The 25726-nt window shown below is 46.2% G+C and overlaps 2 protein-coding genes across 2 annotated transcripts in view; both read left to right on the top strand.

Moving 5' to 3' along the window:
* LOC134409484 (D-serine dehydratase-like) overlaps nt 1-6908 on the top strand; it is a 42034-nt gene extending 35126 nt beyond the window's left edge. Inside the window, exons 6-8 of the mRNA XM_063142631.1 lie at nt 1357-1546; nt 4025-4130; nt 6410-6908. Of these exons, the coding sequence (XP_062998701.1) occupies nt 1357-1546; nt 4025-4130; nt 6410-6499 (386 nt within the window). The 3' untranslated portion in view covers nt 6500-6908. The remainder of the gene's footprint in view (nt 1-1356; nt 1547-4024; nt 4131-6409) is intronic.
* Nucleotides 6909-20835: 13927 nt separating this feature from the next.
* LOC134413404 (tumor necrosis factor receptor superfamily member 16-like) overlaps nt 20836-25726 on the top strand; it is a 60090-nt gene continuing 55199 nt past the window's right edge. Inside the window, exon 1 of the mRNA XM_063147586.1 lies at nt 20836-20898. Within this exon, the coding sequence (XP_063003656.1) occupies nt 20836-20898 (63 nt within the window). The remainder of the gene's footprint in view (nt 20899-25726) is intronic.

Here is a 25726-nt window from a genome sequence, read left to right as displayed (position 1 = left end):
TACAGCACCTGGTGAAGTTCCCTCTTCATCACAACAGTTAAAGCTGCCCTCTTTTGTATCTGGTCACTCTAGTATAGCTCCTGCAGCTTTAATTGTGGTGATGAAGAGGGAATTTCACCAGGTGCTGCATGCATACAAAGGACACTTGCTAAATTTCCCTTTTCTATGCAACTGTTAAAGATACAGGAGCCCCTGTCCTCCTTTCCATAGGGTCACCCTAGCCGGTCTGTGACTTGCCCCAAAATCTTGTACGAAATGGCAAGGGCTCCTAGGACACACGTCTCATATATGCAGCCGCTTATGGGCCGTTCTTGGAGGGAAAGAACTCTGTATATGTTCAGAGAGATTCTCCCTCTTGAGCAAGCCTGCAGGGGAAATGCGGCTACGAAGTGCACAGATAAAAGAGTGTCAGGTTTATGAGACCACTGTTGGCTTCTGAAAGCAAATGACGCCACAGCATGTGTGTGTGTGTGTGAGTGTGTGTTTGTGATTTATGTGAGATCAAGAATGTCAGAAGAGCTGGCACAATGTTCACAAAGTGGTCATCAGCTGCCAGTGGGAAACCCACAACTAGGACCTGGGTGCAATAGCACCCTCCCACCCATGTTCCCCAGCAACTGACATACATAGGCTTACTGCCTGGAATACTGAAGATAGCATATGGCCATCAGGGCTAGTAGCCATGGATAGCCTTCTCCTCCAGGAATTTATCCAGCCCCCTTTCAAAACCATCCAAAGTGGTGGCCATCACCACATCTTGCGGTAGCGAATTCCATGGTTTAACTATGCGCAGTGTGTTAAAGATGTTCCTTCTATCTGTCCTGAATCTGCCACCAATCGGCTTCATGGGATATGACCCCGTTGGCTTCTAGTATTATGGGATTGGGAGAAAAACGTCTCCCTGTCCACATTCTCCATGCCATGCGTAATTTTGTCCACCTCTATCATGTCTCCCCTCAGCCTCCTTTTCTCCAAGCTAAACAATCACAGCTGTTGTAACTTTCCATCATAAGGGAGATGCTGTAGCCTCTTGATGATTTTGTTGACCGTTTTCTGTACTTTTTCCAGCTCCACAATATCTTTCCCACCCCCCAAATATGGTGGCAATGAGGACTGTGCGCAGGATTCCAAGTGTGGTGACACCACCATAGCATAAGGGCAGCATGATGGTGGGCAGGTCGTGGGGGTGGGTGGGTTTGCATTCCATGTTGACCTTTCATCTTGCCCTTCTTGCATGCTGGGTGACTTGCAACCCGTCCTCGTCCCTCTCCCTCGACCTCAGTTGCAAGGAATGTTACCCACGTCTGATACTTCCCTGCCATTTCCACTCCCTCCTTCCCTCTCTCTCCGTTCCAGATGTCCAGCAGATGATGATTGGTTCTTGCCAACTGGAAGACATTGCCGTCCGGGTCCTGACAAGGGTGATAGGCCACTATCCCCATCGCAACCAGCTGCTGGTGGACTGCGGTTGGACCGGCTTGAGCCTCCATAGCCTTGGCCAACTTCCAACGGGTTATGCCCTGGTGGATGGCCACCCCGACCTCAAGTAAGCGAATAATGATCCTTGGCCCGTTGGCGTCTTTTAAGATAGAGCCCCTGCACCCGGCTACATTATCTGGCTCTCAGACCTGTTGGAGCAGAGCAAACATGAGCCAACGGTGTGATGTAGCTGCAAGAATGGCAAAGGCTGATACGCCAGCTGCGCGCCTTCTTAGAGTCAGAAGACCTAAAGACAGTAGTGCACGCACTGGTAACCTCAAGGCTTGACTTCTGCAATGCGCTCTACATAGGGCTACCATTGTACCTAGTTCGGAAACTTCAACTTGTTCAAAATATGGCAGCCAGGCTGGTCACTGGTACATCTAGGGGTGAGCATATTATGCCAACATTAAAATCACTCCACTGGCTGCCAATCAGTTTCCGGGCAAAGTACAAAGTGTTGGTCATTCCCTTTAAAGCCCTAAATGGTTTGGATCCAGGCTACCTGCGGGATCGCCTTCTCCCATACAGTCCGCCCTGCACACTCAGGTCCTCTGGGGTGAACTTACTTCAGTCCGCTAAAACTAGGCTGACATCAGTTTCCCAGAGGACCTTTTCTTCTGTCGCCCCAAGATTGGTGAACGGCCTGCCGGAGGAGATTTGTAAAATTAACTCTCAGTGTGATTTTAAGGCAGCTTTAAAGACTAGCCTTTTCCTGCAGGCCTATCCAGATCAATGTAAAATCAAGATTTTTTAAGATGTATTGATTCCTTTACTAATGTTGTTCCCCGCCTCGATCCAAAGGGAGAGGCGGGTAATAAATAAATAAATATATTATTATTATTATTATTATTATTATTATTATTATTATTATTTGCTATTTTGGGCTGCATTAATAGAAGTATAGCTTCCAAATCGCGTGAGGTGTACTGGTTCCCCTCTAGTCGGCCCTGGTTAGGCCTCATCTTGAGTACTGACTAGTTCTGAGCACCACACTTCAAGAAGGATGCAGACAACCGACCCGTTTCTGGCGAGGGCTTTTTAATCACAAGCACGGAATACAATTTTTATTTCGCACGCTTAAAGTAGGGATGTGTGAGCAATTTGCTCTGTCGGTTTTTTAACAACAGGTTTGCCCTGTTTGCCCCTTTGGGGACCCGAATGCAGCTTGCGGCCAGAAAACTATAACGTTGAACAACATGTGCAAAACAAGCTAAAGGAGAAAGAAGCTTTTAAAAAGATGGATTTGCACATATGCCTCTCACACAGAGTGTTGGACAGGGACTCGGGAGGTCCGGGTTCTAGTCCCCATTCGGCCATGAAGCTCACTGAGTTTGGAGCCAGTCACTGACTCTCAGCCTAACCTACCTCACAGGGTTGTTGTTGTGAGGATAAATTGAAGATGAGGAGGAGAGCCAGAGGAAAAAACGTGGGATATTAAAATAATAATAATAACAACAAAGGAATAAATATGCCTATCAATTAATTCGATGAGATCATACAGCAGAAGAGGAGAAGGTTCAAGGGCTACGAAGAGGGAGAATGTGATGCTGTTTTTGTATAAGACGTTGTACAAATGTCAGGAAGTGGAGTGCATGGAGTAAAGGATTCTGGGATAGGGTGACCCTATGGAAAGGAAGACTGGGCTCCTGTATCTTTAACAGACGCATAGAAAAGGGAATTTCAGCAGGTGTCATTTGTATATATGGAGAACCTGGTGAAATTCCCTCTTCATCACAACAGTTAAAGCTGCAGGAGCTATAGTAGAGTGACCAGATACCAAAGAGGGCAGGGCTCCTGCAGCTTTAACTGCTGTGATGAAGAGGAAAGTTCATCAGGTTCCCCATATCTACAAATGACACCTGCTGAAATTCACTTTTCAATACAACTGCTAAGATACAGGAGCCCTGTCCTCCTTTCCATATGGTCACCCTATTCTGGGATGAGGTGTGGATTTCACCCCTCTTCATGAAAACAGCACCAGCCCTCTGCAGGAACCACCCTGGACTCAGCCTGATCTAGTACCGCACAGAGAAACAACTTTCATGGCCATATGTTAGGGGTGTGGAACCTCAGGACCGCAGGCAGAACCTGGCACACATCTGATCCCCATCCGGCCCTCGAGGGTTCCTTCGCATGGCCACGCCTCCTCCTCTTAGCCACACCCCCTTTCTCCTGTCTGGCAGTTCCCGGCTTTTGCACATTTTTCTCCTGTCCCAAAAGGCCGAAATGCCTCTCTTAAGGCTCAGTGACTGGCAGGAAGCGTTTCAGCTCAAACATCCTGGTATTTTGGCCACGCCTCTTTTGCTTTTGGCCACGCCCACCGCCACTGGGGTACTGAATCCGGCCCTCGGGACAGAAGAAGTTCAACTGCCCTCATGCAGGCCGTAGGGTGGTGCGAGAACCATAACTCACTGCAGGGGTTGGGGGGCGCTGGCATTGGGCTTGCAGTGCTGTGGAATTCCTTGGGGATGGAGGTGCAAAAGCCATGGGAGGCCGCGAAGCGAGATCAGATTGAACTGCGGTCCCCTCTCCTCCTTCACAGGTTGGTGGAGATGACCCAGGAGCATGGCCGAATCGAACCCATCGCAGGCAAGTTGGATTTCGCCAAGTTCCCCTTGGGCAGCCTCCTGGCCTTGATTCCCTACCATGTAAGTATGGCTCGAGTCATTGAGCGCAGGTGCGCACACTCGCATGACTGTCAGCTCGCACGAGGAGAGACTGTCTCTGACCATGGTCAGAGTGCCTTCCCTTCTGTGCCTCCAGCTGCGCTATTTCTCTGGCGGTCTTCCCTCCATGTACCACCTGCCCATACTCGGGTAACCTCCCGATAACCTTTACCCTGCTCAGTACGTGGGCCTGGCCTTTGGAGATGGTGCGGAAACTTCTGCTAGTTCAAAAAGGAGCTGGTAGGTTACGAACAGGGACTGGCCGATATGGTCATGTGATGCATTTGGCTTCCTGTCTGTTTCTAAGCCCTGTTCAAAGTGCTGGTGTTGCCTTTAAAGCTCTAAGAGCGTAATCCTATGCGTGTTTAGATAGAAAAATGTCCTACATCTCCCAGCATTCCCCAACCAGCATAGAATCATAGAATAGTAGAGTTGGAAAGGGCCTAAAAGACCATTGAGTCCAACCCCCTGCTCAATGCAGGAGTCGACCCTACAGCATCCCTGACAGAGGGTTGTCCAGCTGCCTCTTGAAGGCCTCTAGTGTGGGAGAGCCCACCACCTTCCTAGGTAACTGGTTCCATTGCCGTACTGCTCTAACAGTCAGGAAGTTTTTCCTGATGTCCAGCTGGAATCTGGCTTCCTTTAACTTGGATCCATGGGGAATACTGGGAGTTGTAGATTGTGCCTTTAAAAGGAGCGTCTCCTCCCATATCTACCTGCTTGAACCCTTAGGTCATCTTTGGAGGCTTTCCTTTAGGGCCATTTCTACACCGGCCTGAAAATGCGGGCTGGTAACAGCTGAGTCCCTGTGCGTCCAAATGACGCACAGGGACTCCCGGGAGGAAAGAGGGATGAGAATGGGTTTTCCCAGGGATAAGTACTCCCTGGGAAAATCCAACTCTTCTCGTGGTCTCAGGATCATCCCTAGACTGTTGGAGGTGTGTCTGCCTGTCCCGGCTTCTTCCCTCCTCCTCGCGAGTAGCAGGGATCAGTAGAGGGAAGGAACCGGGCCAGGAGGAATTGGGGGTGGGGGTGGGGGAATGGGGTCACGGCTTCTTTTTTTCTTTTCTTTTTTTTAAAAACCTTACATTTAGTTAAAGCGCATGTGCGCTCATCTCCTTTAAAAAAAATTTTTTTTTAATGGCGGGCACGTCCTTCCTCCTGGAACGTCACGCCCGCATGTGGACTAAGGGGAGAAGCCTCGCGATCAAGATCTCATGAGATCCTCCCCCCCTCCCTCTACACAGGGCTGGTGTAGAAAGGGCCCAAGTTTCCCCACCGAAGGAAGCTAGGGACGCTACAAGAGAGAGGCCTTCTGTTGTGGCACCTTGCTTACGCAATGCCCTCTTTAAAGAGCTTCTCCTGACGCCTACATTGTCGTCTTTTTCGTGCCAGGCATTTTCTTCTTCTCCTCTAAGCACTTTGGAGACCAAATCCTAAATTTGTACACCTGTTCTTATCTACCTTTATCTGTCCCTGTGCTATTTGTTGCTTTGTTTGTTTTGTATTCTTTTAAACATGTGCATTGTATTTTATATTTTTAACTGTTTGTGTTACATTTTAGTCTTTTAACTGTTTGTAAGTCTTTGAACGTTTGTTACTGGGCAGATTAAAAATTTAATAAATGAATAAAATGAAAAATCACGTGAGGTACTGGTTCCTCTCTATTTGGCCCTGGTTAGGCCTCATCTAGAGTTTTGCGTCCAGTTCTGGGCTCCACAATTCAAGGACGCAGACAAGCTGGAGCGTGTTCAGAAGAGAGCAACCAGGATGATCAGGGGTCTGGAAACAAAGCCCTATAAAGAGAGACTGAAAGAACTGGGCATGTTTAGCCTGGAGAAGAGAAGATTGAGGGGAGACAGGATAGCACTCTTCAAATACTTAAAAGGTTGTCACACAGAGGAGGGCCAGGATCTCTTCTCGATCCTCCCAAAGTGCAGGACACGGAATAACGGGCTCAAGTGACAGGAAGCCAGATTCCAGCTGGACATCAGGAAAAACTTCCTGACTGTTAGAGCAGCACGGCAATGGAATCAGTTACCAAGGGAGGTTGTGGGCTCTCCCACACTCGAGGCCTTCAAGAGGCAGCTGGACATGCATCTGTCAGGGATGCTTTAGGGTGGATTCCTGCACGAAGCAGGGGGTTGGACTCGATGGCCCTGTAGGCCCCTTCCAACTCTGCGATTCTATGATTCTATGATTCTATGAAATAACTCTCTCTCGCAACTCTTGGTTCCTACCCCATTCTGTATCCGTAACAGGCCTGTGCAACAGCTGCCATGCACCCACTTTACTACGTCCATAGCAAGGGCCTGGTGGTGGAGACCTGGAAGCCAGTCAGAGGCTGGTAGGAAGATGTGGTGAGCAAAGTTTGCTAGAAGACGGCTCAGCCACGAAGATCTCTCTGAAGATTGATGGACGTGATCTTTATGCCCAGGCCCTGTTACCAGGAGTGGTTTGAGCTCTTCTCTAGTTCAGTAAAACTGTGCTCACATTAAGTAGGGTGACCGTATGAAAAGGAGGACAGGGCTCCTGTATCTTTAACAGTTGTATTGAAAAGGGAATTTCAGCAGGTGTCATTTGTATATTTGGAGAACCTGGTGAAATTCCCTCTTCATCACAACAGTTAAAGCTGCGGGAGCCCTGCCCTCCTTTGTTTCTGGTCATTCTAGCATAGCTCCTGCAGCTTTAACTGTTGTGATGAAAAGGAAATTTCACCAGGTTCCCCATATATACAAATGACACCTGCTGAAATTCCCTTTTCTCCAACTGTTAAAGACACAGGAGCCCTGTCCTCCTTTTCATAGGGTCACCCTACATTAAGGTTTGGTGTATTTCCCTTTTAAAAAAATAAATAAATCATTGACATCATTTATCCCAGAAGAGCAAATAAAGTCTTAATACAGCCAATTGATAATTGTGAGTTCTCAACTCAATAGTCCAACTAGTACTATACTCAATTCTTACTCTTAAACAACTTCTAAGACCTCTTTCCCTGTATTCTAGTAATTATTCTTTTTGTCTCTGATAGTGAATAAATTTGACCCACTGATCTAAATAATCATGTTTTATAACTTGTCCCTTCTATTTTTTTTATAATATTGGATTTTATGCATTAATATTCTGTGCCAGTCATTATTTTCCCGTTCCCTTGGAGATGACGCTTCTTTTTGCTTTTAGACTCTGAGCTGCAGCCCTCATGTTTGCAATTGTTCGTTCATTCTTCGTTACTACCAATTGCTACCAATCGATCTTACCTAATAATAAAAGAGTTGGATCCAAAGGCAACTTATTCCTGGTACTTTTTGGAATCTGGATGACAGCAAATTTGAGCTCCCTTATTTCAGCCCAGCTGGCTTTGCTCCAACGCCTTTCCTGCCCATGTAGCAGAGTGAGGATCATAGAATCATAGAATAGCAGAGTTGGAAAGGGCCTACAAGGCCATCGAGTCCAACCCCCTGCTCAGTGGGTTGATGGCCTTATAGACCCCTTCTGACTCTATTATTCTATGATTTTAAGATTTGTAGGGAGAGAGTATTTCTACAGAGAGTTTGCAGGCGAGAGGATCAGATTTGCTGTAGGAGTTGCATTTGCAGTGCGGACTTTGCAGGGTATATTTACTTCCTTTTCTTGCCAGTTCCTCTAACACCCTCCCATTATGGTTTTTGCCCCAGCTCAGCTGGGCAAAAGTGTGTGTTTGTTTGTTTGTTTGTTTATTTATTTATTACACTTATATACCACTCCCATAGCCAGGGCTCTCTGGGAGGTTTACAGAAATTCTAAAATTAAGATAAAAACGAGTATTCAAAATTTAAGATTCTAAAACACAGAACATACATAATGCATTAAAAACCGTTAAAAAACTAAACATGTGGGTGATTAAAGTGTCCCGCTATATGCCTGGGCAAAGAGGAAAGTCTTAACCTGGCATCGGAAAGATAGCAGCGTTGGCACCAGGCGAGCGACGTCAGGGAGATCGTTCCATAGTCTGGGGGCCACCACCAAAAAGGCCCTGTCCTTCGTTTCCACACTCTGAGCCTCTCTCGGAGTAGGCACCCGGAGGAGGACCTTAGATGTTGAACGTAGTGACCGGGTATATTCACGTCGGGAGAGGCGTTCCGTCAGGTATTGTGGTCCCAAGCCGTGTAAGGCTTTATAGGTCAAAACCAGCCCCTTGAATTGGCCTCGGAAACATACAGGCAGCCAGTGCAAGCGGACCAGAGCAGGTGTTATATGGTCGAACCTTCTGGTTCCCGAAATCAATCTGGCCGCTGCATTTTGCACGAGCTGCAGCTTCCGAACCATCTTCAAAGGCAGCGCTACATAGAGTGCATTGCAGTAATCTAACTTGGAGGTTAGTGTTCCTGGGGCAGACTTTTTCAGGAGGGAATTGAGGAGTTAGGTAGACCTCTCTCCCAGCTGCCCACTGATTTTCCTCCATAAATGTCCCTCCATCCACACATTCCCCCAGAGTAACATGAGGTCAGAAATTCAACAGGTAGCACATGAACAATAGGCTGAACAGGTAGGCACATGGGTCACCTGGAGCGTCACCACACGTGGGGAAATCACGTTTGCTTACCGTCGCTTCTCCGCCCGCGCATTTGTCCCTCATTACTTCTTCTTTTGAAAGGGGAAGTAAACAACCTGCACATGGCCCGTTCAGTGGGCCGTTTTGATCGAGCGGCTTCTCCTGCACACAGCAGGAGATCGCGGCAACTTCTGTCTTTGAAAATAAGTCGGACTTACTGGGGTGTTTTTTTGTTGTGTGAAGAAGGCTAGAAAGGGTGGGAGGCAGACGATGTCATGAGCGGGACTCTCGAAAATCCCGTGAGTGCCCAGTAGCGAATGTGCAATAAAACACTTGTCTGATGGAGCTCCTTTCACACGCTCCCCCACCATGGTGAGATGGCCAGCATTTCTTTTTAAATGGGAATAACTGTTTCCAAATTTGCATCTATATGCAAATTAGCATATGCAATTTAATTTTTGTTTTGCAAACTTATACCCTTTGCAGACTCCTCCTTGACCATTCAAGTATGAATGTGGAAAACAAAACAAAGACCTCCCCTCGCACTGAAAGAATATAAAACACTGGGCCTTGTTGACCGTTAGGCACATAAGGTGTGCTTTTTAAACTGTATTTTGTATTTGTGCTTTTATCCTGTTGTAGTTTTAGTATGGTTTTAATTTTTGTGAACCGCCCAGAGAGCTTCGGCTATTGGGCGGTATAAAAATGTAATCAATAAATAAATAAATTTGGGATGTGTTTTTGACTCCCAGCGAAGACAAATGATCTACAAACTCCCAAATCCATGTATTAGGTTGACCTAATCAAGTGTAATACCTTTATTAGGTCAACCATAAGATCACAAAAATTGTATAAGCTTTCAAGATCTGGGGAACTTTTTGAGATCTAGAAATTACGCTAATACAGATTAGGCTCCCTCAGTACAGTCAACGCAGGGACCTTTGGTTTTGATTTCTGAGATCTGCAAAGTAGAATTGTACTTAGTGGTCAAATGTGTAAGACTTAAATTTATATATGTACCAACACAGTACGCAGGTAAATGATGTCTTGCTAGGAACGAACATTTTGTATAATTCAAAAGCTTGCCTCGCTGGACATCAGGAAAAACTTACTCACTGTTAGAGCAGTACGACAACAGAACCAATGACCTAGAGAGGTGGTGGGCTCTCCCACTCTGGAGGCCTTCAAGAGGCAGCTGGACAACCATCTGTCAGGGATGCTTTAGGGTGGATTATTTATTTATTTATTACACTTCTATACCACCCAATAGCTGGAGCTCTCTGGGCAAGTCACAAAAATTAAAACTTTTCAAAGTATAAAACAACAGTATAAAACCATACTATAAAATACAATATAAAAGCTCAACCAGATAAAAACAGCAGCAATGCAAAATTACAAATTTAAAACACCAAGTTAAAATTTATTTATAGACTGTTAAAATGCTGGGAGAATAAAAAGGTCTTCACCTGGCGTCTGAAAAAATATAGTGTAGGTGCCAAGCAAACCTCCTTAAGGAGCGCATTCCACAGCCAGGGTGCCACAGCAGAGAAGGCCCTCCTCCTGGTAGCCACCTGCCTCACTTCCTTTGGCAGGGGCTCGTGGAGAAGGACCCCTGAGGATGACCTTAGGGTCCGGTCAGGTACATACGGGAGGAGGCGTTCCTTCAGATAGCCTGGCCCCAAGCCATTTAGGGCTTTAAATGTTAATACCAGCACTTTGAATCAGGCCCGGACCTGGACTGGCAGCCAATGAAGCTGGAAAAGGACTGGCGTGATGTGATCTCGTTGGCCAGTCCCTGTTAGTAACTGTGCTGCCCTGTTCTGTACCAGCTGAAATTTCCGGACCGTTTTCAAGGGCAGCCTCACGTATAACACATTACAGTAATCCAAATGAGAGGTTATCAGAGCATGGATAACTAGCTAGGCTATCTCCATCCAGATAAGGGCGCAGTTGGTATATCAGCCTAAGCTGATAAAAGGTGCTCTTTGCCGCTGAGTTCACCTGTGCCTCAAGTGACAGTCCTGGATCCAAGAGCAACCCCAAACTACGAACCCGATCCTTTAGGAAGAGTCCAGGACAGGGCAAACATCACCTCGCCTGCACTGAGTGGGGGGTTGGACTTGATGGCCTTATAGGCCCCTTCCAACTCTACTATTCTATGAAAGATGTTGCTTTTTTCTAACGTTTGGTGGCTTCCATCCTGAGAAAAGGATCTGTAGCCAGACCAGGCCATGGGCTTGTTACAAAACATCCTGTAGCTTCTTTGGCATTGTGGAAAGGAATCCTAACCACAGCCCGTTTTCCATCGTCCACCCAACCCCCTTCTTAACAGCGGGGTCAAAAAGATTAGGAGCGAGTCAGAGGTCCAGAAGAGTAATAATAATCAAAAGATCCCAGGACTTGAAAGGGATCCAGCCAGTAGATCATAAAATTCTATTGCCCTCTCCTTCTCAGTGGGGGTGGGCTTGGTTATACAGTGCCCCTCTCTGATCTCTCCCAATGACCCCTTTGAAGTTTTTCACCTCCTGTCCATTGTTTGCCTCTGCTGCATCCTGGAGAAGAAAACCATTTGTTAATTCTGCAGACAAACCTAAGGGTGGACGTTGGGGGCATGCAGGTAACTGGGAAACAGCTGGATAATGGGGAGAGAGAGAAAGAGAGAGAGAAAGAAAGAGGGAGAGAGAAAGAGAAAGAAGGAAAGAGAAAGTAAAAGAGAGAGAGAGAAAGAGAGAGAGAGAGAAAGAAAGAGAGAGAGAGAGAGAGAGAGAAAGAGAGAGAGGTAAATGTAGAAAGGGTTTTAAAAAAAGTCCTGTGAAACATAAAGTACCTTTTACTAGCAAATTCATTGCAAATGCACAAAACAGAAAAAGCAAGTATTTTGGAGGACAGTGACGTATAAGCCAAGCGGTGCACACCAGGTTCCTTTGCTATTTCTATACCCAGAAAAAGCTTCCAATTCTACAAAAATGTCCCAGGCAGAACGGCTGTGTGTCTTTAGGAGTATGGCAAGCTACTGAAATCCCAAATCCTCACTGCTCGCAGACGATTGCACTTGCTCCGAAAGCATTGCACCAAACTCCTCCTCCTGCAGCATTATTTAGGGGCAGAATGTGCTCTCCTGTCTTAGGCTGGAGGCACAAGGCTACTCGGAAGTTGCAACAGTTCTGCTGGGGCGAAGCCTCAAAGCCAGCTGTATCTGCCTTTTCAACTATCCGCCTCAACACTATGCTTCATTATTCTATACTGAAAGGAAAAACATGGCATCGTTTATACGTATAAATTAGCCTACCGAAACGAAACAAATAACTACTAATAGCTCATCCAGATTATAACTTTGTAGATTTAAACTTTAAAAATGTATAGGTGAAGCCATGTTTTATATCAAAACATTTTAAAAATCTGTTGAGAGAGAGAGAAAGACAGAAATTTTCAAATCTATAAACTTTACATTTTTAAAAATCCATACTTTTATAAAACTGGTTGTGCTACTGGTGGTCATTTCTTTTGCTTGGAGCGCTGTACCATGCACAATGCATTGCCTACACATCAGTAAAATTAGCTTGGGGTGGATAAAGTGGACTGCGGGGAACATTTTTTCCTCTCTCCCATAATACGAGAACCCCGGGGTTGTCCCATGAAGCTGATCGGTGGGAGAGTCAGGAGATAGCACATAGTTAAACTATGGAACTCACTACCACAAGATGTCGTGATGGCCAGCAATTTGGATGGCTTTAAAAGGGGGTTGGATAAATTCCTTGAGGTGAAGGCTATCAAGGGCTACGAGCCCTGATGGCTATGTGCTAGCTCCAGTATCTGAGCCTTTGTTCACCAGTTGCTGGGGAATGTGGGTGGGAGGGTGCTGTTGCACCATGTTCTGCTTATAGGTTTCCTGTGGGCAGTCGGTTGGTCACTGTGTGAACAGAATGCTGGGTTAGATGGACCCTCAGTCTGGTCCAGCAGGGTTCTTATGTAGGGTGACCATATGAAAAAGAGGACAGGGCTTCAGTATCTTTAACAGTTGTATTGCTCCGTGAGCCCCTGCCAAAGGAAGTGAGGCAGGTGGCTACTAGGAGGAGGGCCTTCTCCGCTGTGGCACCCCAGCTGTGGAATTATTATTATTATTATTATTATTATTTATTTATTTATTTATTTATTTATTTAGCACCATCAATGTACATGGTGCAGTACAGATTACACAGTAAATAGCAAGACCCTGCTGCATAGGCTTACAATCTAATAAAGTTGTAGTAAACAATAAGGAGGGAAAGAGAATGCAAACAGGCACAGGGAAGTGTAAACAGGCACCGGGTAGGGTGAAGCTAAACAGTATAGAGTCAGAACAAACTCAATATTTAAAAGCTATAGGGAAAAGAAAAGTTTTTAGCTGAGTTTTAAAAGCTGTGATTGAGTTTGTAGTTCTCAAGTGTTCTGGAAGAGCGTTCCAGGTCCGCCTGGCGCCTACACTGTACTGTTTTCGTCGCCTTTTTATTCTCTCAGTATTTTAACACTTAATTTTAACTTAAATTTAAATTTAACTGTTTTAACTCTGAATTTTAATTTTATATCAATTTTGCTGCGTGGTTTTTATCCTGGTTGTGCTTTTTATACTGTATTTTGTATTTGTGCTTTTAACCTTTTGGTTGTTTTATTATGGTTTTAATTTTTGTGAACTGCTCAGAGAGCTTCGGCTATTGGGCGGAATAAAAATGTAATAAATAAAATAAATAAATAAATAATTGAAAAGGGAATTTCAGCTGGTGTCATTTGTATGCCTGCAGCACCTGGCGAATTTCCATCCTTATCACAATGGTTAAAGCTGCAAGAAATCTGCCCTCTTTTGTGGAGTAACCAGATACAAAAAAGGGCAGGGCTCCTGCAGCTTTAACCGCTGCAATGAAGAGGGAATTTCACCAGGTGCTGCAGGCATACAAACGATACCTGCTGAAATTCTCTTTTCAATTCAGCTGTTAAAGATACAGACGCCTTGTCCTCCTTTGCATATGGTCACCCTATCTTATGGTTTTATTGTTGCATTTATATCCCACCATTTTTTCCTCTGAGGAACCCAAGGCGGTGTACATAATCCTCCTCCTCTCCATGTTATCCTCACAACAACAACCCTGTGAGGTAGGCTGGGCTGAGAGTCTGTGACTGGCCCAAAGTCACCCAGTGGGTTTCCGTGGCCGAGTGGGGGTTCAAACCCAGACCTCCCGACTCCCAGTCCAACACTTTAGCCACTACACTAGGGTGACCATATGAAAAGGAGGACAGGGTTCCTGTATCTTTAACAGTTGTATTGAAAAGGCAATTTCAGCAGGTGTCATTTATTTATTTATTTATTACACTTATATACCGCTCCCATAGCCAAGGCTCTCTGGGCGGTTTACAGAGATTCTAAAATTGAGGTAAAAACAAGTATACAAAATTTAAAACTCTAAAACACAGAACATACACACATAAAGCATTAAAAACCATTTGTATATATGGGGAACCTGGTGAAATTTTCTCTTCATCACCACAGTTAAAGCTGCAGGTGCCCTGCCCTCTTTTAAATCTGGTCACTCTAGTATAGCTCTTGCACCTTGAACTGTGGCGATGAAGAGGGAATTCCACCAGGTTCTCTATATATACAAATGACACCTGCAGAAATTCCCTTTTCAATACAACTGTTAAAGATACAGGAGCCCTGTCCTCCTTTTCATATGGTCACCCTACAAAAGAGGGCAGGGCTCCTGCAGCTTTAACTGGTGTGATGAAGAGGGAATTCCACCAGGTTCTCTATATATACAAAGGACACCTGCAGAAATTCCCTTTTCTATGCAACAGTTAAAGATACAGGAGCCCTGTCCTCCTTTTCATATGGTCACCCTACAAAAGAGGGCAGGGCTCCTGCAGCTTTAACTGTGGTGATGAAGAGGGAATTCCACCAGGTTCTCTATATATACAAAGGACACCTGCAGAAATTCCCTTTTCTATGCAACAGTTAAAGATACAAGAGCCGTGTCCTCCTTTTCATATGGTCACCCTACAAAAGAGGGCAGGGCTCCTGCAGCTTTAACTGTGGTGATGAAGAGGGAATTCCACCAGGTTCTCTATATATACAAAGGACACCTGCAGAAATTCCCTTTTCTATGCAACAGTTAAAGATACAGGAGCCCGGTCCTCCTTTGGATAGGGTCACCCTACACTACACCACATTGGCTTCTTAGCTTCATATGCACATTTTCTGCAAATCAGTGTCCCCTTTTAAGAAACCCCAAATTCCACGCCCGAGTTAACCTGCTTTTTGTGAACGTCAGACTCATAACCAGTTTGGACATAAAGTTCTCTTGGTGAGATTGCCTTGAGGTGGAGGTGCAGCACGAAAACAGGGAATCAGGGGTGGGGTGGGGTGGGAGTGGAGGTGGAGGGTGTCTTTGCCTTCTTCCTGCTCTTTAAAGCCCAGCCAGGATGCCAGCAAGATCAAAGGCACCGGCCTACTACCACTACCATTCATCTGGCAGGGTTAATAATATACCCCTTGGCCTGTGTGGATTCCACCAATTAGGAGGCGACAGATTAGAGAGAGGAAACAGAAACACATTCACACGCACACACCTTTTAAAAAGCAAGGAGGAGAGACAGTTGGTTTTTTAAAAATAATAATAATAAAAAAGCTCCATCTTTCTAAATGAGTGGAATTCCGCTTGCTTGGAGGCCTGAAATTACACAGTCCGCGTCCAAAGAAAACACCTTCCCTTTTCACAAGCCTGTATATAACAGACCGCTAATGTTCCTGTTACCCCCTCTGTAAAGTGAGAACGCCGACGCTATCCCGGGCCTGTGATCTGCTGGGAAACTCTACTGTGCAACTTCTTTTATAATGTATCAGAATTGTGCATGAGCGCAGTCGTGGTCTTGCCAGTGAGGGATTTAGGAACAAGCCAAATCAGCCATGGCTTAGGGCAGCCTTCCTCAACCTGGGGCGCTCCAGATGTGTTGGACTACAACTCCCAGAATGCCCCAGCCAGCTGGCTGGGGCATTCTGGGAGATGCAGTCCAACACATCTGGAGCGCCCCAGGTTGAGGAAGGCTGGCTTAGGGCCTCATATTATGAGGGGGGCTCTAAATATGTTGGAGATAACTAAGACGTAAGGTGACTAAAATGAAATCGCTTGGGCTTAAATATGTTGGAAAGCCTGATTTGACTTACAGCAGAGTTGCCTTTTATAGACAAAGCGTGGTAATGCGGCATTTAATATTGGCGGCAATAAGCACAAATTTGATCCAGTTTCAAAGAAGTTCAAATCAATTTACTTTATTAGTCCTTTTATACACATCTTCAAAGAAGGCTATCTAACATTAACTACAAGCACCCGCCCCCTAAGGCATGGTGATAATGTAATATACTCTTTTACTAACCCATTATAATGTAATATAATCTTTTATTTTTATGGAATGGAACCTCTGACTCTTGATATGGCTTAGGGCCTCAGCATGTCTTAATCAGCTCTGAGTCTCACGCAACTGAACTCATTCTAGTGGGACTTGCATAGAATTTTACCCTCCTAAAGTTGGATAGGGTTCTGTAAGGCCATCTAGTCCAACCCACCACCACCACATGCAAGAAATCTAGAGCAGTTGCTGAAAAGGGAGTGTGGCCAGGGGAAGTGGGTGTGGTCATCTGGGGTCCTGAGGTTCAACACCCCTCTCTGGCTAATTGGTTCCTCTGCTGAAATGTTCTTACAATCAAGACATTCTTCCTAATGTCTAAACAAAATCTACCCTCTTGTAACTTAAAACCCATTAAACGTATTCCCTGTTTTTTGCTCTCGTCTCTGTGTTGGCTCTTTGGGGATTTGCCTAGGAGAGCTCCCTGGTGAATTAGGCCCTCGATATATAGATTGATATACAATATGTGCCCAGAATTCAATTGGGCTTAATCCTTGCAAAGTCACACCTTGATGGTGGCCTCCTTGTCCTTCCCAGGTTTTGTGGCCAATGCCATCATCCCGCCCGCCTGTCCCCCCCCCCCCACTGCACCTCTACATTCACAGTCGGGTTGTAAAGATGTTTATTGCAGGGCCTGTCTCTTTCGTGCAACGCCTGGACCTTTGTCTCCTGTTTGAAAGAAAAGGCCAATGCAAACCTGGCCCTTCCTGGATTGCGGGGAGGGACAGGAGGATTCCAGAGATCAAGGGATGGAAAAGAAAGACCTGCTAGGTCAGTCCCCTGGGGGCCAGGGCAAGTTTATGCCCTTCACTTTTCCCTCCCTCCCAACTCCAGGCAATAAACCCAGCAGTGGGGGGAAATCTCTCTCCTCTCTGGTTTTAATTGTTTCAACTGTGGCTCAGCCTCAATGAAGGGAAGCTTTTTGGAAATCAATAACAACAGGTTCTTCTGGAACAGGGGATCGTTGCCTCTTTTGGTCCAGATGTTTGGGACTACAACTCCCATCAGGCTCACCCAGCATTTATCCCTGGACGATCCAGGGATAAACCTTAGGTCTAGCTATGGCCCAAGTCTAGCCTCCCCAAATCCCATTTCCAGTGCCCTGAACCACGTAAAGGAACGTATATGACTTTGAGCATGTGCTAAGGTTATGTGGTTCCTCCATTACTGGGGAACAAGCATGGCCATTTCTCACACGTTGGAGATGTGAGACAGCATTTCCCCATTCAGGTTCCCTCAGCACCCTTTTCGAAGGTGACCATGGCCGTAGCTAGACCTAAGGTTTATCCCGGGTTCGTCCCTGCCTGAGTGCTGGATGCCCTGTGTGGCACTTAGATGAACAGGTTTGACCCCAGGACAATCCTGGGATAAACCTTAGGTCTAGCTACAGCCCATAAGAAAAGCCCTGCTGGATCAGGCCAAAGGGCCATCTAACCCAGCACATTGCTTCCAATAGTGGTCAGCCCAGATACCCCACAAGCAGGGCATGAAGGCAACAGAGATTCCCCACCACTGTTCTCTGGCAGCTGGTGGTGTTCAGAGGCCTTCGCTTATAAAGGTTCCATTTAGCTCTCGTGATAAATGTTTTCTGATAGAATGTCCCTCTCGTTCTGATGTCCAAGCAGACGTGCCAATGTTTATGTAGCCAAAATGGCGTCACTCATGCACACGAGGGAGGCATCAGTGGGCTTGGGGGAGCCCCGAGGGCCCCAGAAGTACAAAAATACTTTAGGAAGGGAAAGTCCTCTTATTGGGCCAGGCAAAATGAGGTCAATGGGGAGTGAACAGGTTCCCTAGCTGCACAATGCACTTGGGGGGGGGGGGGTGGAATGGAAAATTGGTGAGGCGGGAGAGAAAGGAGGAGGAAAAGGAGTGTTGTGGACAAGGGCACATGGCTGTCACCGGCCTGGAACACTGAACAGGTGTGCTGCATATGGCAACATTGCTGCAGGGCTCACATCCTCCTTTAATGGCATCATCTTGCAGCAGCAAATTACTTGTTACTTTTGCCGTGTGTGTGTGTGTGTGTGTGTTGGTGGGGAGCACTTTCCTTATCAATGGCTACTAGTCCTGATGGCCATATGCTACTTCCAGTATCAGAGGCAGTAAGCCTAGATAAACCAGTTGCTGGGGAACGTGGGCTTAATGGTGTTGTTGTGGGTCATAGAATCATAGAATAGCAGAGTTGGAAGGGGCCTACAAGGCCATCGAGCCCAACCCCCTGCTCAATGCAGGAATCCACCCTAAAGCATCCCTGACAGATGGGTGTCCAGCTGCCTCTTGAAGGCCTCCAGTGTGGGAGAGCCCACCACCTCCCTAGGTAACTGATTCCATTCTCGTACTGCTCTAACACTCAGGAAGTTTTTCCTGATGTCCAGCTGGAATCTGGCTTCCTTTAACTTGAGCCCGTTATTCCGTGTCCTGCACTCTGGGAGGATCGAGAAGAGATCCTGGCCCTCTTCTGTGTGACAACCTTTCAAGTCCTTGAAGAGTGCTATCATGTCTCCCCTCAATCTTCTCTTCTCCAGGCTAAACATGCCCAGTTCTTTCAGTCTCTCTTCATAGGGCTTTGTTTCCAGACCCCTGATCATCCTGGTTGCCCTCCTCTGAACACGCTCCAGCTTGTCTGCGTCCCTCTTGAATTGTGGAGCCCAGAACTGGATGCAATACTCTAGATGAGGCCTAACCAGGGTTGAATAGAGAGGAACCAGTACCTCACGTGATTTGGAAGCTATACTTCTATTCATGTAGCCCAAAATAGCATTTGCCTTTCTTGCAGCCATATCGCACTGTTGGCTCATATTCAGCTTGCGATCTACAACAATTCCAAGCTCCTTCTCATCAGCCACTGTGTGAACAGAGTGCTGGACTAGATGGACCCTTGGTCTGATCCAGCCTTAGGGCTCTTCTGATGTTCTGATGTTCTTTGTCTGCCCCGAAGCTCCTGTCACTCCAAGTCAGTAGGTGATCCACCCAGACCTCCCTAACCTGGTGACCTCCAGAGGTATTGGACTACAAGTCCCATCAGTCCCAGTCAGGGGACCCAATCAGTCGTGGGGAGTTGTAGTTCAGCACCTCTGGAGAGGCGAAGTTTGCAGAAGGCTGTATGGTATTATAGGAGAAAAAGCAACATCTCTCTCTCTCTCTCTCCTTGCTTTATGTACCAAGTGCGATTTTATACACCTCTATCATGTGTGAACCACAGCGGCTTCAAAAAAGGGAAGGAAGAAAAGGCTTGCATGGGTCGCTAAAGAGGGAGGTTCCCTGCTTAATTTTGGGATTGCTATCGAAACAACTGTTGGCCTCAACATTTTGCAGCACAGTTGTTTCCTTACCAGCCTGAAAAAGCCATCCTCTTAGCCACCCCACGTTCATGGCTTTTGCAATTGTGGATCAGACCCTCTCCACGGATTGTGACTGATATTTTTATATCTATCTATCTATCTATCTATCTATCTTTGCCATGTCCTCCTCCTTCTTGCATGCATGTTTCCTTGAAGGCGGAGGGGAGAAAGAAAGAGAGAAAGAGGCCTTAGCTAGACCTAAGGTTTATCCCTGGATCGTCCAGGGGTCAAACCTGTTCATCTAGGTGACACACAGGGGATCCAGTGCTCAGGCAGGGGCGATCCCAGGATAAACCTTAGGTCTAGGTGTGGCCAGAGGGAGGGGAGAGCACCCTCCCACCCACCCTGCAACCTGGCGCCCTCCAGATGTGTTGTCCCGCAACCCCCATTCCCATGCCCCGGGGATTATGGGAATTGCAGTCCAGCTCATCCGGAGTGCGCCAGGTTGGGGGAAGGCCGCGATGGAGACAGGAGGGGGCGCGGTCGACTCATAACCCACCCCTGGGAGGAGAGAGAGCGCGGATGAGCGCGAGAGAGCGAGCGGAGGCAGGAGGCGCGCCGGGCTCCCTGTCTGCAGCTGCTCCTTTACGGGGCTCGGCGGCGGGGGGGAAAGACGCGCTCCCACCTCGGACGGCCAGCGCCCTCCCCGCTCCCATCCAGAGAACTCTCCGGGACTTTTCCGAAGAGAGAGAGAGAGAGAGAGAGAGAGAGAGAGAGAGAGAGAGAGAGAGAGAGAGAGAGAGAGAGACCTTTGCCTCGGGCTTCGCTGCTTGGCGTCTTCCTTTGCAACCGCACTGAGTTTAAATAATTTTTTTTTTTTTAAAAAAAAGGACTCAAAACTTCTTTTTCTGCTTTTGCAAAAGTACAACAACCCTCCCCCTCCTCTTCTCCCTCCTCCTCCTCGGCTGTCTTCGGGAAAGGGCTCCGCTGCTGCTGCCGCCGCCGCCGCCGCCGCCTCTGGGGGAACATCTGGATCCTCTTCCCCCACTCAGATGCCAAAGTCAACTCCGCGCTCCCGAGGTGCCGCGTCGTCTCGGCCGTTTTGATCGATCCAGAAACAAATCAATGCACATCTGGCCTCCCCATTTTCCTGCAAGGCGTCCTAAGACACCCCCCCCGTTCCACCCCCACCCCCGCCGTTTTTGGGACTGCGAGAAGCCGGTGGTGCTTCCCTGTGACTAAAAGTTGCGCGGAGAGGCGCCCTGTATCTATTTCCTTTTTTCTCCTGCCCACTTTCCCCCCCCCACCCCCCCTGAAAAAGAAAAGGAGCCATTCATTGAGCAAAGCCTGCCGGGGTTGGTTTTAAAAGCGGTCTTGGCTGCGGAAGAAGCGAACCCGGGGGCCGCGATTCCGAGGCAGGCCCTCCGGGCGTGAAACTGACATGAAACTGACCAGGGGTCGCCTCCCGGGTCTCCTGTTGCTGCTGCAGGTCTTCGCCGCCAAGGTGAGTCTCCCTTTGTCTTCCTGCTAAGATCCAGCCATCTTCGTGCCCTTCTTTCTCTCTTCCCTCCCGCACTAATCCTACCTAGTTTTGTATTTTAAGCCGGGGGACGGATGGAGCTGGGGGAACGGGCCGCGGGGTGGGTGTTCTCGGCAGAGGGAGGGACCCGGCGCAGAAAGAAGAGCGCGATTCAGCTCCAAATGAATCACACGCCGATTTGAATTTGGGGCGGGTGGCTGGCTTGGAGTCAAAACTTCCGTTTCTCCCATTGAAATGAATGGAGCCGTGCAACCGCCTCGCCGCCTTAGACCTACACTACCGCTTTAAAGCACTTTGAACACGCTTTGAAAACTGTATATGCTGCTTTAAAGTGCTTTATAACAGTTATAAAGCGCTTCAACTGCTTTAAAGCGCTATAAAACTGTTATAAAGCGCTTTAAAGCAATAGTGTAGATCCTGTCGTGTGAACGGGGAGAAGTTGGGTTTAAATGCATTAGTTGGACCGAACGTTTTTAACAGCAGCAAGTTGAGTGCCCGAATTTGCTTTAAGCCCCAGATCGGCTTAGCTGTGAACATGGGAAGCGGTGTGGTGTAGTGGTTAGAGTGTTGTACTGGGACTGGTCTGGTTCCCATGCGGCCATGAAGCTCACTGGGTGACTTTGAGCCAGTCACTGACTCTCAGCCTAATCTACCTCGCAGGGTGGTTGTTGTGAGGATAAAAAAATGGAGAGGAGGGAGGGTCATGCACAATGCCGTGAATTCCTTGGAGGAAAAGGCAGGATATAGATGTGACAAATACATACCTGTATGTATAATAAAAGAGGAGGGGTGCCTCTGAGCATAAAATGAGTGTGTCACCTGCAATACCTCCCATCTGGGATTGTGTATGTGTGTTTACATGTGAGTGTATAGCTTCCAGACAAAACCAGGGGGGGAAAAAACCTAAATAATTATACGGTGATTAGCGTCACTAATTGATGTTGCAATTTCAAATTCCAAAATGCTGTACAGACAGTTGGCTGTTGTTGGGGTTTTTTTTGTTTTTTTGTTTTTGCTATGTATCTCCCCTCACGAGAGCGGAGTTTGAGAAGGGGTTCAAAATCGTTTTCAGTTGATGCACACACACACACCCCACACACACACACTTCTCCAAGGTCTCAGAATTGCTTGAACTCCGTTCTAGAGCAAAATAAAACGAACCACATAGCATAAGAGAACTGATGGGCTGCACAAGCGGAGAAGGCATTGCCCTGGATCCTTGGGGGTGTGTGTGTCTGTACTCAGGATCACTTAATAAAAAATAGTTGCCCTTTAAATCACCCAGTCAGGCTGACAATTGGCAGAGCACAGTAAAAAGCGAGGTGCCTTGCAGATGTTTTGGACTATAATTCCCTCCATCCACGGGCAGCATGTAGTCTAGCACATCTGGAGGATGGCCCTACACACTCATCGAATCATAGAAACATAGAATAGTAGAGTTGGAAGGGGCCTATAAGGCCATCAAGTCCAACCCCCTGTTTCAACGCATTCTCAAGGATGAAGTGGTGATTTTAACCAGTGTTGACGAAGGAGGAAGAGGAGAAAAGTTATCCCCGCCTGATTAAATAAAAGCAAAATACGAGTGTTTGATATTATGTATGTGATGTTGTTATCTTTGCACACGTGCATAAATGGTGCTTTAAGTGACACCTGAGAAGTATATAGCCTCTTGCCTTGAGAGTCTTATCGACATTTTGACATGGGTTTGAAGATAGTGAACAAGGAGAGGGCAAGTGGGACGACGGCGAACGAAATGTGTTACCTAGTGGAGTTCAAGTTCCTGATTGATCATGGAGCCTCGGCAGATTTGCACTCAGTCTGTGAAATGGGAATAAGAACAACCTACCTCTGATGTGTGTGGTGGTGCTGCATTATGTAAAGATAGAAAAGGAGCCTTTTTATATATCAAAGTTGACGTCCTAAGCATACTTTTTTTTCTTTTTCTTTTTGGAAGAGTGTTCTGTTGAACTGAGTGGCCTTTACTTCTCTGTCAACGTGGTTAGGATCAGACTGTGTAAGTAAAGATGCATATATGAGCACTGACAAACATGGTTTCTAGTCCTGATATTTATGCTTTCGGATGCAATCCTATGCATGTTTAGACAGAAAAAAGCCAGCATTCCACAGCCAGAATACAGTGAATTGTAGGACTTTTTTCCTGTCTAAATAGGCATAGGATTACCCTTAGTCAATGATAACATGGTATGCCACATTTCAACTATAATGCTTCTTGAAGCAGCTCACGACAATAAAAACAAATAACAATAAGTTAAAATAATGTCCGTTATTAAAAAAAAAACTATTTAATTTAAAATTGCAGCCTGCAATTTAAAAAAAAAGCAAACAGCAGATAAAACAATGGCAGAGATTCCACACTCCGAAACTCTCAGGTAAAATGAAATAAAAAAAGGCCACAAGGCAGTGAAATAGGTCTTTACTCTCCTCTGAAAGGAAATGTGGCAACTTCACCTCAAGTTGACAGTTTAGGAGCCATCACCAAAGGGGCCTTGTTGATGACGAGCATCTAAATTCTGAATTGACAGAACATGTAATAACGAAGCACCATCTGTTTGCACGGCACTTTGAAAAGGGTAAGAGAAAGTATAAGAGAACAGCTTCCTGCCCCAAGGAATTTTACAATCTAACAAGAGAGGATGAGAAGGAAACTGGAGGCGGAATAAATTGGGGAAGAATTATTATTCCTATATTTATTTAAAGACATATACATTTTAAAACTTATGAATAGAAATATACAAAGGTTAAAATACATATTAAATATATTTCAATATTAAAACATTTAAAATACATGACAATTTTAAAAGTCCTTAGCACAGACGGAGGCCCAGTTTAATCGCCAAAGGCCTGCCGGAACAAAAGAAGTTTTTGCCTGCTTCCGAAAGCACATGAAGGAGGGAGCCAGTCCAGCTTCCCTGGGAAGAGAGTTCCAGAGCACTGGAGCAGCCACCGAGAAGGCCCTCTTCCGTGTTCCCACCAGACGCACTTGTGAAGATGGTGAGACTGAAAGAAGGGCTTCCCCAGAAGATCTCAAAGCACGGGCAAGCTCATAAGGGAGAATACGGCCTTTCAGATAACCTGGACCCGAGCAGTATAGGGCTTTATACATCATAACCAGCACTATTATGCATCTATGGTCATTACAGTGTGCATGACACTTTACCTTGGCAAACATAGACAAGTCCCTGCTCTCAAGAAGCCCCCAGTGTAAATTTGATAAAGGGAAAAATGACAAGAAGTAATAAGAGAGAGACAACAAGTTAAAGGAACAAGAATTTAGAAAAGACAACAAAAGTCTGGAATTCTTTTCTTTTTTATTTTCCAGTTGAATTTTCTGAGCATCCTTCAGTTTTGACTGGGTTATTCATATGTTTTGGGGGGATTGGGGTTATGTGAAGGTGCTGGAATGCAATTAACTTTGACAGTGGTGGAACAAAATCCTACCCCAGGTGCACTTTTCATTGCAGAATTTACACAGAAGAAGACCTACAATATAGTCGTACTAAAACGTTGTAACATGCACAGCGGTAAACAATGTCCTCAAATTTCAGCCACTGAATATTTGCAGCTTTCTTACTGCAAATAATTTTTAAAAAGTACCCCGCACATAAAATACCCCAAGGTATCTATTGGAATTTGCCACTGGGGTGGGGTTTTGTCCCAGACGTTGTCACATGTTGGGGTAGCACTGTTCCAGAGAAGCAGATTTAACTGCCCATACAGAGTTTTCATCCACTTAGGGGTTTTAATATATTAAGCGGTTTAGAAGTATCACTAATAAATAAACAAAAACCAAAAGGGCCTGGGATAGAACATATCCCCAAGAACTCTATTGATTTTTGCCATGGAGAGGCTTTTTTCTTTTCTTTTTCCCACCCAATGGAAAGTGAGTCGGGGAAGAAAAGAAAACCGATCTATTTTTCTGACACATGGTTTTGTTTTGGGGTATTTTGCTACTCTTAGATAACTTGGAATTTGGCTTGGAGCTGAAAAATGTCCCACCAGGCATTTGTGTATGGGTGTGTGTGTGTGTGTTTAGTTTTGGTCTAAGAATTAAAAAAAGAAGAAGTTTGCAGCGTCAAGTTTTTAACATGCACAGAGAACTGTTGAGGCCAAGGAAATCTTCTGAATGTGGAACTCACCGGCAGCTGTTTTTTCTGGGGACGGGTTGGCTGCTTGCATCTTTTTGCTCGGGCTCTTTGCATCTCTTGATATGGCTGAAGATTAGGAGTGCCCTTGCTTCTGTTCCCCCTTTCTGGAACAACGTTTGGAATTTTTGAGCAAGGCATCTTCCAAAATGCCTCCACATTTTCGAAGATCTAAAACCTTCTCGCGGTTTCTTTATTAAGCTAGGTGGAAGAGAGAAGGGTGGATTTTAGAGAAAAGTTGCTAGAGAGGTAACCGTGTTAATCTGTGGCATGAAAACTTTGGGGCACCTTAAAAACCAGCACATTTATTATGGCGTGAACCTTCCACTAGAAAAGCAAGGTCAAAGGCATTCTTAAAAGTCAAGAATTCCGAGCGCAGGAATTTGTTTTGAGTACCAGAACTGAATGGAGCTCTTCACCTTTCAGCACCAAAAATCCACTCCTAGCTATCGCAGGTTTTCATCCTTTCATAAAAACTTAAGAAGAGCCCTAATGCTGGATCAGACCCAGGGTCCATCTAGTCCAGCACTCTGTTCACACAGTGGCCAACCAGCCATTGGCCAGGGATGAACAAGCAGGACATGGTGCAACAGCACCCTCCCACCCATGTTCCTGAGCAATTGGTGTAT

The sequence above is a fragment of the Elgaria multicarinata genome, chromosome 1, assembly GCF_023053635.1.
Source record: "Elgaria multicarinata webbii isolate HBS135686 ecotype San Diego chromosome 1, rElgMul1.1.pri, whole genome shotgun sequence".
In the NCBI taxonomy this organism is placed as follows: Eukaryota; Metazoa; Chordata; class Lepidosauria; order Squamata; family Anguidae; genus Elgaria; species Elgaria multicarinata.
This window is presented reverse-complemented; position numbering and strand designations above follow the sequence as displayed.